Here is a 16,202-nt window from a genome sequence, read left to right on the forward strand (position 1 = left end):
AATTTTGATTTCTGGCCATTGGGTGGGTTGTCGTGTTTCAGTGGAGTACGGTCACGAGTAAGCAAAAACCGTGTGATGTCGTAAAAGTGGAACAGACATGCTCTGTGTGTTTTATGGAACCATGTTCATTGATCCCTCTCGTGACTACATCTACATCACATAGCGGTTGACCCGAACCATTCACATTTGACCTCGGTGACTCTCATGTGACATTGACTTATTCATGCTTCAGCACGTAGGATTGGAATTTCGGGCTGCTTGGGAACAAAAACAAACTTAGCAATGAGTCAGAGGTGTGAATAAAATACAAATGAGAAAAAAAAAGTCATCTTAAAGCACCTGTGCTTTTGGTCACGTATCATAATACACATTTAGAAGTAGCTAAAAAAAACAATTTTGAACGGCATTATGAAATAAAAGTAGTTGCTCAAAAAGAAACATTTCATTTCTGAGCTATCACCATTTGACCATGCGTTGAAATTCAACTTGTGACCTGTCAACGTTATCAGTTAAGATAAACCCTTTAAGAAAAAAAAAATATTTGCTTGAAAATGCTGACTCAGCAAAAAATTGTTTTGACCAAAATACTATAAATTTGCAACTAAAATATCAAGTCAACCAAGAAAACAACTCTCAAGATTTCAATATTACTTTAGAATGATTCGTATGAATGAGCCGACATTTGTTGATATCGCGTCAAATTCATTTCTTCAGATTGTTCTGTGGCTCCTTTGTGTTCCCTTAGATGCGGACAGTGACGATTCACAAGACAGCGACATGGAGCGGACGTGTGACTCCCTCCTGATGTGTATTGTCACTGTTCTGAGTCACGGCTTGAGGAGCGGCGGGGGTGTAGGCGACGTTCTCCGCAAACCATCCAAAGAGGTACGCACAATTGAATTCAGATGGCTTCAATAACTTTCAGGCTCTGAAATGTTCTCACTTTCTACCGCTGCAAATATACAACCACATGAATTTCCGACTCTAAAGAAGATGCATGTACTACTCATAAAATACGAACTAGGCCATCAAGTGTTGACCCACACTTGCACAAATTGCAACTACATATAACTCACCCATCATAGTAGATTTGATTATAATAGATTATTTTATTGGCCCAAATTTGTGGGCAGCCAGTGTGTGTTTGATCCTGCACACATATTATTTCCGAACCTTTTGGCTAAATAACATGTTGGCATCATGTGGCTTTAAGAGATTACCTGGCTTTCCGCCATCTGTAGCATCTGGCTGGTTACATCTTGGCTCTTATGTTTCAACGGCCATAACAACCAAGGTCAACCTGGTTTTAAATTCATTCCCCTGAGTATGCTTGCATAAAGGTTTGACCTTTGGGTCACACACTAAGAAGATACAGTCTTGATAAAACATTTTATCGTGGTTGTAATTGTCCAAATAAGCAGCATCAACATCTCGTGGATGCTCCATCTAAATTATTATTTTTTGTCTTTTCATAGGAGCCACTTTTTGCAGCCAGGGTGATATACGACCTGTTGTTCTTCTTCATGGTCATCATCATCGTCCTAAACCTAATTTTCGGTGTCATCATCGACACCTTTGCCGACCTGAGGAGTGAAAAACAGAAGAAAGAAGAAGTCTTGAAGACCACCTGCTTTATTTGTGGTGAGCGCACGCAAACCACGTTCTCCACTGCACGCGCTTCCAACACGCAAAGAGGAAGCGGAGCTCAATTGCGGCTTAAACATTTGTCACCTGAGTAATCAATCAGTGAAACAGCGTTTCTCAAAATGGGGTCCAAATTCCATTGGTGGTCCCCACCAGGTCCACAAGTAACTTACTAGTCCAAGTAATATTTTAGTGCTGGTAATTGTTCAGAAGAGACTTATACAACTGTCATTAATGATTAACACAACTTAAAAACACTGAAATATGTAGCGATTTTTTGTGACAAGGTAGCTCCCTTTTGAAAATTCTTTTTTTGCTATCCATCACTGATAAAGACGACACACACACACACACATATTCGCAAAGCCTTTAGCAATACAGACTAAAGGCTAGCGAGATAAGCTGTCTCGCCCTTCTTGACTCATTTTTCTCTTGAATTGTTCAACTTGTGAGCCTGTTTTTCCGATTAAAATTCCGAATTGTTTCAAGGCTCCACTTGATACTGCTAGTTAAAGTTGAGGCTGTGACAGGAAGCATGCTTGACAACATTCAAATGTGATTTAAACCAGAAAGCAGCTGTATGTAATGACGCAAGCTGCATTCCAAATAACATTTTCTTTTGTCTACTCTGCACAAATATACCATTTGTACTCAGTGACATGAATGAAAATGAAGCACTCGAGGGGTTTCTTGTGGCCGATCAATCAGTGGCTACAGACCTAAATACCTAATGAGGGATTGTGAGCAAGATCGATGTCTTATAAAACCAAGCGGGATGACTGAGAGGCACTTGAGCGTGCGGTGCTGGGCTTCATTCGTCTCCTGTTCCCGCGCGGTTCCTCTGGAAACCGTAGAGACGGCAGCTGCCCCTGTGGCCTGGCCTTATTTAACATGAGTGAGTCAGAGCCAATGGCTGCCTTGGTGACATAACACCGTTCTCATTCCATATGCTTACCATTCACCCCGGCCGGCTGCCTGACCTAACATGCACACACACGCACGCATATTATTGGGAGCGATCAAATCTTTTATGCGTGGCAAATATATTCAAGTGATGGGAAAAAGACATGACCAGGTTATTGGGGGTTTTGTTGAAACATATGATATGGAAATCAAGTGAGAACGACCAAGTGAGTGGGAATGTGAGTGCGTACGCGTGTGAATGTGTGAGTGAGACTGAATTATGGAGGTGCTGGAAGGAAGCCTTCATGAGTCAGCCTTCTCAAGAACCGATGCAAAAAAAAGAGAAAGGAGTTACATTTTTGTAGACAGATTTACTACAAACCACATCCCCCCCTTCCTTCAAAATCAAACATACCAAAGGGTACATTTGGGAGTCAGCCAAAATCACATGATTTAGATTGCGGTGGTGCTCGGATCAAAGCAAAGTTAGCTCGCAAGTTTGGTCAAAGGTCATAGACGTTAAATTGTTTTCTTATCTTATTAATTAAATTACAGGTTTCCTTCACCCTATTCTCTCAAATTAAGATCATATTATTTGCATGTTTTTTATTTATTTATTTATTCATAATAGTTTGTATTTATTATTTTATTTCTTTTTTTTTTTTTATTTGGAGGAAAAGCACTGGAATAGATTCAGAAAATATGACAAATTTCCTCTTTTAGACACAGTGTTCACTCCAAAGGTGTTTGATTGCTCATGACTCTTTTCCCCACAAAACTCATCCAAGTGCAACTTGCTCATTTTACAGCAGAGAGGGGTAGAGTTGTCCAAAGTACTTTGCTAAGATGATGAATACAGAGTGAATAAATGGCTCATGGCCAACTCTACTTCTTATCCATTAGCCTTTTTGTTTGTTTGTTTTTTTATTAACAGTTTTGTTTTTTGGTCTGTTACTCATGGAGATTTTTTTTTTTTTTTTTTTAAATAAACACTGACGATATAGATTTTCCCCATAAAACACAATTAAATTGACCTGAGATGGTTTTGGGATGATAAAGGAAAAGGCTGTTCCCATCCACTAACCTTATGGCTCCCATCCACAGGGCTGGAGAGGGACAAATTTGACAACAAGACTGTGACGTTTGAGGAGCACATTAAGGAGGAGCATAACATGTGGCATTACCTCTTCTTCATCGTGTTGGTGAAAGTCAAAGATTCCACCGAGTACACGGGCCCCGAGAGCTACGTGGCTGAAATGATCATGGTAAACAACTTCCACATCTTGTGTTGTCTGCCAAGGCTATCTCAATCCTTCTTGCTGGCATAGATTTAAATAAATGTTGCTTTCTTGTGTCACACCTGCACAAGTTTATGGCATTATTGTGCGACCTAATGAAGTGACCTTTGAGAGTCAAGTCCAATTGTTTTCATCCAAATAGGAGCACAATCTTGACTGGTTTCCGAGGATGCGTGCCATGTCTCTGGTGAGCAGCGACGCAGAGGGCGAGCAGAATGAAATCAGGAGTCTGCAGGAGAAGTTGGAGTCCACCATGAGGCTGGTGGCCAACCTGTCCGGACAACTGACTGAGCTCAAGGAGCAGGTATAAAACAATTCCTATTCATGCTGTCCATGACAATAAAATTAATACTTTGCCTCAAATAATAATTCCAAAACCACAAATGCCTTATGATAAATACTTTTCCGCCACAGATCAACTCACCAGGCTCTAAATACAACTGTGGGAAATCACTTGTGAAATGTACAACTATAGACGTGTAGACTAAACAATATCTGTGCCAAAAGAAGTCAAACAACCTCTCAGTGGACCTCAGCTCACTTTTACGTAGAGAACTATTTAAAAACAGCCATAGCTGATAAAGTGCTTGCACATTTAGAAAAAAGAAAAAAAACATGGAGAGGCCTGTTGATGTATTTCAAATCATTTTTCCGTGCAGATGACAGAGCAAAGAAAGCAGAAGCAGAGAATCGGTCTTCTTGGGCACCCCCCTCACATGAACGTCAACCCCCAGCAACCCGCTTGAGGTCATTTTGCATTGCTCATTTGTTCAAATGCCAAATTGTGCCAATTACCAGGTTGAGGATGGTATGACTTGACCAAAGCACTCTCGCACATCAGTACAGTTACAAATGTGAAGCGAGCATTAGCGGAGTATATTACTCATTGTCTGCCAAGTCAGCGGGACTCCGTGAGTAGTGTCCATCAAGTGCCTCAAGACATGGAAAGCAAACCATGTTTATTCAGGAGATGAAAACACTGATTTTTAGCTGCACTACCATAACCGCCTTTGGCATCGTACCACACTGACAACATGCCAAAGTTCGTTCGATTGTTGCGAAGGGAGATTTCCTTTCATGTGTCCTTATGCCAGCAAACTCAGGTCATGTGGAGTTACAGGTTGGCTTAAATTTCACGCACAGCAATAAGAGAACTTCACAAAACGCAATGCCTGTATTGGGAAAACTCTTTTTGGGGGGTTTGGGATTTACTTTTATATTTATTATGGTGATATTTTTTATTTAAAAAAACTAAACAAAATCAAAGATTTTTTTTTTTATTTACAAAAGACTGTTATAAATGCTACGTTTTGTGTTAAACAACTCCCCTTCAGAGCACTTTAATAAGACTTTGTGCTCTTAGAACATTCATGTCATGTGACTTCTTTACTGTTTATGATGCTTAATACAGGAACCAAGTTTCACCCCCCCAAAAAAAAATTTGCAATGTTTGTTTTGATCTATTATATTGTGCACATAATTATTTCACCTCCCCTCTAATTAATTTTCTTAACACTGATGTGTACTACATATTTGTATTTGGACACTTTTTGATAGATCCACAAAAGAATGAATGATCTTATTTTGGGGGGGGTACTCTGAGGAATTTTGCAGTGCTGCTTAACCAAAAACATTTATAATAAGTGTTCTGTTTCTGTATTGTACATTATTTGGAGTTTATTTAAATAAAGCATGAAAAATCAGTGGTGGCTGATTGGAAGAACAGATTAAAAATAAAAGTCTGCAGGCGTAGGTGTGTCAAATTTAATTTGACATCACAGTGGAAAATGATTTCTTTTTTAAACTAATACCAGACAAAAAACAATGTAACCATGCCATGACTGGACCCTACATGTAAAGGTCACAGCACAGGATGCAACATTTCTTCTGTTCAAGCCATTTGAGTTTTTAGTAAAGCTTAAATTCTGTAAGTCTTCAGCTGACACTCATTCAAGTCAACCATTCTGAACTGTTAGTCTTCCGAAAGCTCTTTTGTGCGTGGCATCACTGACGTCAATCAACGCCTTTTGTTTATATAGGACAGAGCAGCTTTAACCAACACTTCCAATCTCATTACTTAGATTGGCCCTTGACTCTTAGAGGGGAGTCGTTATTAGTGAAATGGTTCACATAGAGTAGTCTTTTAACCCTGGACTGTGAATATTTGCACATTTTTATTTTATTTTTAATATTTATTTATTTATTATTATTTAATTTTTTTTAATTCAGCTAACGTAGACTGTGTTTGCCCATTATTGTAACGTTGATGACAAGCCGATGAGATTTTAGTACACATTTATGCAGAAATTTAGGTAGTTCCCAAAAGTTAACTATACTTTTATTGGCAATTGCATACATGTTTGCTTTTATATTTAATTGCTATATCATTATTTCATGCAACCGATTGTGCACGTTTATTTTATTTTTCAGGTTCTTGCAGCAGTGCATAGTGGCTGCGCTAAAACGTGACAGCAATTTAGTCTCACTCTTATGACCGACCTTTTCTTGTGTGTGCGCACATGCAGGATCATGATGGTCACCTGTTATTTATTTGAGAGAGGGGGGTGTTGGGCACGGATGAATGATGTCCTGATGCCTGAAGGCAGGTGCCGCCGTGTGCTGAATGTGCTCAGCCGGTTCACCAAGCTCCGTGTACACCATGAGGAGACCAACGTGACTGGCTGCACGCACCGCCTCATAACAACACAAACGCCACGCACGGGTGCACGTGTCTGCACGGGAGTTGAAAGAGCTTCCATTGGAGAATGAGGATAAGATAAAATGACCTTATGCGTTTATGGAGAAAAAGGAATTGGGAGTTTAGAGTATTAGTTTCGCCAACCTTTTGTTATTAAAAAAAAAAAATAGGGAGAACTTATGTGTATAAAGTTTGCACGCATTTGTATCCAAATCGATCACAAAAGGTGGACAAGCGAGCTCGCCAGATGCTTGCACGTTTCATTTGTCGTGGTTCACCCTGCCTTGTTTCCATACACTTCAGCATGGTGGTACACGGGATCGGCTTAGCTCCTCCCACTCCCTGACGTCAACCGCCTCCGCCCACTCAGGCGCCTTGTCCGGGGCGATTGGGCGGAGTTTGCGCCGAGAAGACAGCGCCGCTTGACACGTGAGCCTCATGTGACAGAGCTGGGTCAGGCTGAGCGGACAAGCGGACAGAGTTTATTTCTCTCGTGGATCCCTTTGACACAACTCCTTCTTGCTCCCCACACGGCGTGCAAGACCCGCCGAGACAGCTCAACGCTTAGGGGGGGACAAAAATATCATCGGCGTTGAAAGACATAATTGACAGGATTTTTTTGAGAGGGAGAAAAACTTACTGCGTAACTTTTTTGTTTCCATTTCAAATTGGCTGCAGCGCATTTGTAAGTGGAAAAAAAAAGAGTCACGAAAATGGAGCGAATCCCAAGCGCGCAACCTCCTCCTCTGGCCAAGGCTGATCTAGCAGACATGCACGGGTGAGTTTACTAAAAAAAAAGGGAAAAAAATGAACTGCCATGTAACTTGAATGCAAATTTTGACAAATATATATATATTTTTTCTGCAGCATGGATTTCCCTATGTACGCGTATAAACCCAGGCGAGGAATGAAAAGAGGAGAGGACAGCAAGGTATTTTGTTTAATTATTATCATTATTGGAAAACAATAGTACCACAAGAATAATATAGTGTTACTTTTAAGGGCGTGGGAGAAACCGGTCTGGCAGCAGTCGTGTACTGTCGTGCAATAAAAGCTCGACCTAATTCATACTATGACATAACTGCTCATGAATCTTAGGGTGGTGCGAGGGGGGGGGACTGAACAAGTCGCTTACTTTGTGACGTTTTCTCCTAGGAGACCTACAAACTGCCTCATAGACTCATTGAGAAGAAAAGACGTGATCGGATAAACGAATGCATTGCTCAGCTGAAAGATTTGTTACCGGAGCATCTAAAACTTACGGTAAGTTTCAATTTTTATAATGCCTCTGCTTGTTGGTAAATTGTTTCATTCTGTTAACACGCCATCTAGTGGGCCGGCATTGTCATTACATGTCTGTGCAGCGTGTCTGCACATATTAGGCACAACGGAGAATAGGCCTTTTATTTCAACGCCACATGATTTCATGGAGATTTAGCTCCCCCCATCCTTGCAAGAATGTGTTGACAATATTGGCGTATGATGGTGTCTCTGCAGACTTTGGGCCATTTGGAGAAGGCCGTAGTTTTGGAGCTCACACTCAAGCATGTGAAGACGCTCAGCACGCTTTTGGAGCAGCAGCAGCAGAAGATCCTTGCCCTGCAGGGTGGCATGCATATCGGTAAGTAAACTGCATTTGTCTTCATCATTATCCACATAACAGTATTTTAAGAGCAACCGATAACCGAATTTAAAGAATAATAATACCTACAATGTAAATGAAGCTGTGTAGCGAGAATGTTAAATGAAGCCAAATCTTAATTTTAGATTGCTAGTGCAGAAATATTTAGTAATGTTTGCATTGGTGAGTAACAAGTGTGAAAAGCTCCAGCAGTGGCATAGGTGTCCAAACTATGGCCTGTGGGCCGTTTGTGGCCCACATCTTACACTGAAAACAACGTTCGACACAACCTGCATCAGTGTTTCATTTTATTCTCAAATGGGCATTTGTAACGTTTTTGGAAAACAGTCTATAAAACAACAAATTAAAACCATCTTTTGGCGATGATTATTCAAATCAACCACACTTTTAAAACACTTTAGAGTGCTACCTCATTTTCCTATCACAGGATGCACACACAATTAGGTGACACTTACCAGTCAGGTGAATCGATTCTGTGGTGCTTGGGTAATATTTAGGGAATATAGAGTATATAAAATATGACATTTGACTTAATGATTAAATTAAAGCATGTATTGCACAATGCACATAAACATTGAACTAAATATAGTAAATAGTTTCTAACTATGCTTAAATACTGGATTAAAGGTTTGAGCCATTGTAACATTGTACAGTTTGAACATTTAATCCAGTTTTTTTTTTGCTGCACGGGAGAGAATCCATGTAGTGCCGGTGGTACCAAACTTCACTCACTGTTTGAAATGTGCATCAGCATGTCTAACAAACATGGCTTCTTGCTGTGTTTATAGAGCAACCTATTGTCAGCCAAGAAAAGTCAGAGGAGATGTTCCGCTCCGGTTTCCACATGTGCGCCAAGGAGATTCTTCAATATCTGGCCGGTCGTGAGAGCGACGGCGACTTTGCGCCCTCGCACGTCATCAATCACCTTCACAAGTTAGCCGCTGACGTGCTCCAAAGTCCAAGGCGATCGCGCTCACCCCTGAGCCCTCCACCCGAGGAAACGCCCACATACAGCCAGCACCAAATCCACAAGGAGGCACCTGCCAGTTTACCGGCTAAGCCCAGCGAGGGCTACGGGAGGGTGCCGGTCATCCAGCGTGCGCACGCTCCTCCCAGCGGCGAGCAGAGCGGCAGTGACACTGATACAGACAGCGGCTACGGAGGGGAGCTGGAGAAGAACGAGTGCGGCGCCCCGCAGAGGCATCCCGATTACTACAGCCAGGAGAGCAAGTTGATGAAGCGGAGCGCTGCCGAGAGGCGGGGCCCCGACGTCAAGCGGGAAGACGACGAGCCGAGGCACAAACGAGCCCGGGCGGAGTCGTCCGAGGATGAGATGCTGTCGGGCGGCGAATCGTCAGCTTCGTCCTCCTCCAGCGGTTACGGCAGCTACATGAGCGTGTCCCCCAACCATCCGGCCCCGCGGCATCCCCTCTGCATGCCCTTCTACCTCATCCCCCCTTCCGCCGCCACCTACCTGCCTATGCTGGAGAAGTGCTGGTACCCGGGCGCCATGCCCATGCTGTACCCCGGCATGGGCGGCTCCGCCACGGCCGTCCCCAGCGAGAGACCACCACAGATGGTCATGTCTCCAAGGGGAGGTTCTCCCGCTCCAGCCATGTCTCAGACCCCCATGGACTCCCCGGCTCTCCTCCAGGCACTAAAGCAGGTCCCCCCCCTCAACCTGGAAACCAAAGACTGAGAAAACATGGCCGCTGAGTTGATACATTAGGAGGGAGAACATGACTGAGCCGTCCTGTAGTCCATCAAGTCATTTTGCTACTTTGTTTCTCATCCTGGAATTCATGTCGCAAACAAGAAGAGAAGAGGGCTGGCGTAATCGTCCACGTGTGGACGATGAAATTGGTTGAATGTCAAGTGCAAATGGACCCGCCCGATACACACACACACGCACACACTTGGTTGAATGTAAAGAAAGACGTTTCAGATGCTGCTGTACGCTGACAACACTGGCGCATTTCACTTGGAGCTTTTGTGGTAGAGACATGCCTTTTTCTTTTTGTACACAAAAACCGTGGCACCAAATGTTAAGATTTCACCCAAAGTTTGTCGCCTATCGTCCGTCACCACCACCGCCGCCATCATTACCGCTTACTACCGTGATGACCGTGCTGAATGCAAAAGTCATTCATTCACACTCGCTGTGGATTTTCATGTAATTATTGTGGATAGACTTCTTGTACATTTCTATTTTTGATACATGTTCGCGCACTCTTGTCGTCGGAAGGAGTGCAAGTGTGGCGTACTCAAAGACTGTGTACATATTGTAGCGCAGTGCTGGACCTTGTCTGCATACTCGACATCTGTTTCTGCTCAAGTCAAACCTGGCGTTTGTTCTTGCTGTTGCCTTTTTACTTGTGAAAAGCTGAGAAGTCTCAGATGTTTATGCTCCGTAATGCATATGAATCCCAGAACGTGGCGGTGAGGGGAAGAAGAAGTGAATGTAAACGTTTTACCAGATGACTAGTTTTCTAATAGAGAGAGAGGTACTTGAGATTTTATATTTTGGGACCTACGTGAAAGACGATTGCTGTTTGTACATATTTTGTCTATAAATGTTGATATACATAAGTGTATTAATAAAGTATTTTTTTTTTCCTGTGGAAAATGACTCTGACTCAATGTGCGGCAGCAGATAGTGATGCAATTCTGTTGCAGCAGGCCCAGCACGTTCGTGTTACGGAGGGACGCTTATGTAACCGTGTGTTTCACAGCCCGGATCGCTTTCTGATAAATCGTGGCCACTAATAGAAGTGCAAGAGAACACATTGCATCGAAACTGCAGCAACGGCCTTGTGTCTTCATTTGAGGGAAGCGCCCTGGAATGGCAATCAGGGTACTAGTAAAACGACTAGGGCACTAGTAGAGGTGCCCTAGCCCTTCTACTAGTGCACTGAACTATCCATGTACTACTATGCTCATTGTCCTAACTTGGCAAACTAGCTAAATGAATACGCTGTACTAGTGAGGCAACACTGTGCACTAGTTGACATCTGGGGATTTCCACAGAGGTCGCTCTCTTTTGCTCTGGCGCGGAACATCATTCGAATTTAAATTGTGCACTGATTATAATGATCATTTGATGTTTGATTGCTGCCATGGCAACAGAGGCTTACTCAGAACCAGCAGTGTTTGCAATAATTTATTTTGAGTTCGTTTTAGATTTTATTTTGATTGAATGCCAGGAATTACTGTATGAGTTTTTATTACATTTTATTTTAGGTACATTTTCTACCCAGTTCAGTTTGCATGACAACAACTTTGTAACTATTCGTGAGGTTACTCTGCCGTCTTGTGTACTGTCAGTGAACGTGTCCTGGGTTCAAGTTTTTCTGAGAATGTAGCGCCCTCTCGTGGATATACTCACATCTTACAATTTGTTTCCCAATCTCGAATACGTAATGCAGTTACATTTTCCTTAATGGTTTCAAAGATCTCAAAACATTTGTTTAATACTTCTTTCATTAATAATGTTTTTTTTTTTTTTTTTTATAAAAAAAAAATTCAAGATGACCTTTATGACCTAGAAACAGGTTCTTTTCAACTCCATCTACTGTTGTCAAATTCACTGACATTTTATTAGCATATTCGCTTTTTCACCACAGGACGGCGAGCTGATCTGCACTGAAAGAAGTTGCATATTTTGGGGCCGGTGACAAGGCTCGGAAAGTTCCCAGGAAGGAAGGACCTCTGCAGATTTGGTATAATTGGAGATTTACATACAGGTGAAACACTGCAAGGGCGGGTGCTGCGTTGGGCAAGTGGGGTTCCTCTGCTGCCATGATTCCGACTCAAACATTGGGATCGCTTCCTGGCTTCAGTGTGGTCCCCCACCGCATGTTGTTCTGACACCAAATCGGCACTGTGGACCGCTTCTCTTTCCTGATGTTCTTTTCTTGGAGAAGGTTTCTTCTTTTTCTCAGGACAAGACTTCTTCTCTTGTTCCGTCTCGCATGACTTCACTTGCTCTTTACTCATAATTTCACTACCCTTGGAAGACTGGGTCAAGCGAGACCTAGTAGAACTAAGCCTTGATCTGCGCTTTGTAGATTTAGGTTTCTTGATGTGCTTTCCTTTCACTAGAAGGCTCACTCCACAAAACTTCGGGGGTTCAACTGCAGGCTGACGGGGTGGGAATTCAAAACACAAAGAAATGCACAAGGTGTGCTCAGTGATCAAAATATTTACAAATATCTTTCTCTATAACTCACCTGTTTGTAGATCAACTGGAAGCCTCCCGTAAAGGCGTTGGGTTTGTTCCGTCTGTCCAGCACCACCTTCAGAGTGTCCAACTGCACGGCGGGGCATAGGCGAGCTGTGACGATGCTGGTGCAGGCCATGGTGGGATTGTTGTTGACTTCAAGGAGCCAAGGCCTCAGATCATTCCCCAACATGAAATCAGCACCGTATAACTCAAAAGTCGCTTTGCGGTGCTCCACCAGGTCCTGCACCGTCTGTAAGACGTGGACCACAGCCTGCTGCATACCCGGGACCACCACTGTGTCCCACTGTTTCCCACGGCCCTGCTTCTCCAGAAAATCCTCAAAGTCGGAGCTGGACCACATGTTGTCCATGGGGACGCTTGGATGGCGTTTATGTGATGGCTGGAAGTGCTTCTGGATGGCATTGTTGCACAAATGGACTGAGCTGATGAGACAATGATGGTGAGTTTTGGTCCTTATTACTTTGGTCGTTACAAAATTTTAGAGCAGCTCTGAAGTCTCTTAACATACATACATGCTATTTATAAAAAATTGAAGGAAGAGAAATTCCAATAGTATCGATATACCCCCCCCCCCCTTAAAAAATGTTTAAATTGACCAAATTCACACAAAGAAGTTTCTTGGCTGACCTATCAAGTTTTTTTGTCGAGTAGGGCTGAGTTGAGAACCTCAGGTAGCACTCCTTATAGAACCACACAGTCAGGGGGTTCCAGTCAGTGACGAGAAACCACTGACGCAGATCAAACTTGGTTCCGTTGACCAAGAGAGGACGTTCCAGGTACTTCTGAACCACCCACTTGCTATCTTTCACCAATGCTCTGTCTGACTCTACCAGAGCTAAAATCTGATCTAAGCGATTCATGCAGACAATACCTAGATGTGCCATAAAAAAAGTAAAGATTATTCAATTTGATTAGATGACCATGCAAGACCTTGAGTAAATAAAAAAAAATAAAAATAAATAAAATAAAAAAATAATGCATTAAAAACTATTAATATGAAGGAGGACAGAACCCTCTCACCTCTTCCTCTGGACATTGCACCTGGTTTTATAATCCAGATGTTATTGACTCCATCAATGTCCGTCTGAGGACAGACTTCCTTTATTCGGACCAACATGGCTTGGCAGCGTTCCACAAAAGCAGCACTACTTCTGATCAATGCTCCTCCACTACACACAAATTATCATTATTGGAATCAGATTGATACAAACAGGATATGATTAACAAGATTGAACATAAGAGCTGTGCCTAGCCCATAAATCGGTTTTAAAATGCACTCACTGCACAACCAAGTAGTAGTTTTGTAGAAAGCAATTCCATTGATTTTCCTCCACGCAAGGCGGAGGTTTCACAATTACATCAATGTCGCTGTGCGCTACGACACTCAGATACTCCTGACACCTTTGCAAGGCCGTATCGATCACTCCTGCACTGACAGTGGGGATAACAAATATTCACCACCTTCTCCGTGTCAAATTTCGCACCCAGCCTCCCACCTGGCCCGATGACGGCTTTATCATCCCCCTCCTTGTTTCGCCTGTGCCCTTTTGTCGTCATGCTCATCTCCACCACGTGCTTCAGCAGACTGCTGCACGCTGTCCTTCTGAAGTCGTCTTTTTGGGGAGAGCACAAGGAAATAGATGTTGGGATAAAAGTGAAGTCTGGTTGTGCAGGACAAAATGGCTGCAGTGTCAAGCAGACCAATGAATGCATCTCTTTCTTCCTCAGCCCCAAGCCTGTAACATCTCGGAAAGAAGGCGTCGGGGTCTTCGGTGTCATACCATTTTAGGTTACGCAGGTTCACACAGAGGCCCACCTCAAAAAGCAAAACAAAATACCGTCACTGGCACTCGACAAAAAAAGTCATAAGTCGCACGTCTTTAAGTGTATGTTTGAATCAATTAATGGGAGACCTTGGTGGTGAAGGTTCGAGTGTTGGCATAGTGGTTGGTTATTTGATCCCGTGTAAAGGAGCGATAACGGCTGGTGTCGTAACAGGAGCTCCAGTAGAAAGAAATCCTTTCATTTCGAACAAGGCGAGACTGCGAACAGACAAAGACAGAATGAAAAACATTTCACACGTGCATGAAAGGAACTAGAGCCTTTACCAAAATTAAAAACAACAACCTGTGTTCTATGTCAACGTGTTCTTACCATAAACTCATGCATTTTGTCAAGGTCATCTTGCTCACCGCCATCGCCTCTCGCTGAAAATTGATTAGGAAGAAGAAGAATTCTGTGTAAAATGTACTAAATAAAACCCTGCATTGTATAGATAAATGGCTGGTTCAGGTTTGCTTGTATTGACCCGTGAAATCAGTAAATCAACCGCCATTGGACACTTGAGTAATATAAGTGATCTTTCGTTTCACCATTATTTTTTGCTCCAATGCTGCCGTCATCTTCATCCTTGTCCTTATCGCTCTGGCAGCGAGGCGAATCGTAGCCTACGTTGGGCAAATAACGTTCCACCCACCCTCTGGCCCGTAAACCGGCACGAATCACAGGATGGCGCCCCTGCACTGAAAACACTTTCCGCGCCTAAAAACCAACAGCAGTAAAGTGCACAAAAGGCTGGTTAATGAACAGAAATGTTTGCACGTCGTCTATGGATTCAATTATTTTGTCTTTGTAATGACCTTGACTGCTTTCTCTACGAGGGCTTTTGCTGTTCTCATCTTTTCCAGCTTGGTAGATGGATAGCTACAATGTACATTAACCTCAACTGGTGCCATGTCTGAAACAAAATGTGAAGATAATGATTACCATTATGAGCTAACATCTGATTTGGAATTAGATCAATCAATCAATCAATCAATCAATCAATCAATCAATCAATCAATCAAATCAAATCTAATCTGTCCATGCCGCGTCAAAATCCTTGATCCACTGAGGCTCCTTCCTCAGACAGTAACCACAACAACCGCGCATGCTCCCACTCTTTTAGGTTACCATGGCAACCGTACCACGCATCCACGTCCGCCACTCATATACACAAACAGCAAGTATCAGAAATACGTCACACACCGTGTCAAGTTAATGGAGCTTCAAAGTGAAAGTCAAGGGGGGAACGAAACAACCTGTTATGCAATTAAATGGGCCGAACCATGTGTCTTCGGATTGGAGGTATCTCCTGGCAGCGAGATCTGCACGACACAGTTCGAAGTTGACAGCCTTCTGATTCAATGTCAACTCATCATTTGTGACAACAAAATCCCGTCTAATCGTTTAATAACGCACAGGACGTATTCATGACCAATATTTCTCGTCATCGTCAAAGACGCACTTGAGTTGAATGTGATGTCCTCTATGTAATTCCAAATCTTTACACATGATGGCGCTAACACCCCGAGTGTGTGTATACCTCAGGCTTTGTTTTGCAGTCTTAGCTGTCATGGCAATATTTCACATTGTAAAAATAATCATGAAAAACTATTGGAATAAAACGGTAAAAATATGGAATTCATGTTCAGTTAATATTTATACATTCCGTTAGATTACTCTTAAATCCAGAGAAAATATATTTTTTTATCACTGACAATTATTATCGGCCAAAACATATTGGAAACACCCCTCAACATGATATACCACAATCAAACAGCAGCCACAATAAATACATGAATATAATATTCGTTTATTGTTAAATAAAATGCTATCTGAACTTGCCAGTCATGCAAGTATATTGTATTCTGATGATGTCATATGTGTTTATGCAACTCGTTGTGCATATAATTAGACTGCAGGCGGAGCTGATGAAAAATGTTCAGAAAAAGT

The 16,202-nt window shown here is 42.5% G+C and overlaps 3 protein-coding genes across 3 annotated transcripts in view; 2 read left to right on the top strand and 1 right to left on the bottom strand.

The window, feature by feature from the left end:
• The window catches only part of LOC119123716 (inositol 1,4,5-trisphosphate receptor type 1-like), a 40,773-nt gene extending 35,225 nt beyond the window's left edge, over nucleotides 1-5,548 (top strand). The window contains 5 exon segments of the mRNA XM_037253029.1: nucleotides 746-885; nucleotides 1,476-1,641; nucleotides 3,652-3,812; nucleotides 3,988-4,149; nucleotides 4,505-5,548. Coding sequence (XP_037108924.1) covers nucleotides 746-885; nucleotides 1,476-1,641; nucleotides 3,652-3,812; nucleotides 3,988-4,149; nucleotides 4,505-4,591 — 716 coding nt within the window. The 3' untranslated portion in view covers nucleotides 4,592-5,548.
• A 1,395-nt stretch (nucleotides 5,549-6,943) lies between these two features.
• On the top strand, nucleotides 6,944-10,811 carry LOC119123719 (class E basic helix-loop-helix protein 40-like). The gene is made up of 5 exons (XM_037253031.1): nucleotides 6,944-7,321; nucleotides 7,411-7,474; nucleotides 7,699-7,806; nucleotides 8,041-8,164; nucleotides 8,974-10,811. The coding sequence occupies exons 1-5, from the start codon at nucleotides 7,257-7,259 to the stop codon at nucleotides 9,882-9,884; spliced, it is 1,272 nt and encodes a 423-aa protein (XP_037108926.1). The 5' UTR covers nucleotides 6,944-7,256; the 3' UTR covers nucleotides 9,885-10,811.
• Nucleotides 10,812-11,374: 563 nt separating this feature from the next.
• Nucleotides 11,375-15,293, bottom strand: LOC119123157 (tubulin monoglycylase TTLL3-like). The gene is given in 11 exon segments (XM_037252038.1): nucleotides 11,375-12,325; nucleotides 12,415-12,850; nucleotides 13,056-13,299; nucleotides 13,449-13,597; nucleotides 13,710-13,852; nucleotides 13,854-14,041; nucleotides 14,130-14,244; nucleotides 14,342-14,470; nucleotides 14,583-14,635; nucleotides 14,801-14,969; nucleotides 15,068-15,293. Coding segments are annotated over 11 exon segments (2,265 nt in total). The 5' UTR covers nucleotides 15,164-15,293; the 3' UTR covers nucleotides 11,375-11,782.
• Nucleotides 15,294-16,202: the final 909 nt, after the last annotated feature.

The sequence above is a fragment of the Syngnathus acus genome, chromosome 5 (assembly GCF_901709675.1).
Source record: "Syngnathus acus chromosome 5, fSynAcu1.2, whole genome shotgun sequence".
Taxonomy (NCBI): domain Eukaryota; kingdom Metazoa; phylum Chordata; class Actinopteri; order Syngnathiformes; family Syngnathidae; genus Syngnathus; species Syngnathus acus.

What these genes read in the sequence shown, in the direction of transcription:
- LOC119123719 (XM_037253031.1), top strand. Translation starts at nt 7,257, where the DNA reads ATGGAGCGAATCCCAAGCGCGCAACCTCCTCCTCTGGCCAAGGCTGAT. An exon ending in AAAGAGGAGAGGACAGCAAG is followed by an intron (nt 7,475 to 7,698) that starts GTATTTTGTTTA and finishes GTTTTCTCCTAG; the next exon opens with GAGACCTACAAACTGCCTCA. An exon ending in GCAGGGTGGCATGCATATCG is followed by an intron (nt 8,165 to 8,973) that starts GTAAGTAAACTG and finishes CTGTGTTTATAG; the next exon opens with AGCAACCTATTGTCAGCCAA.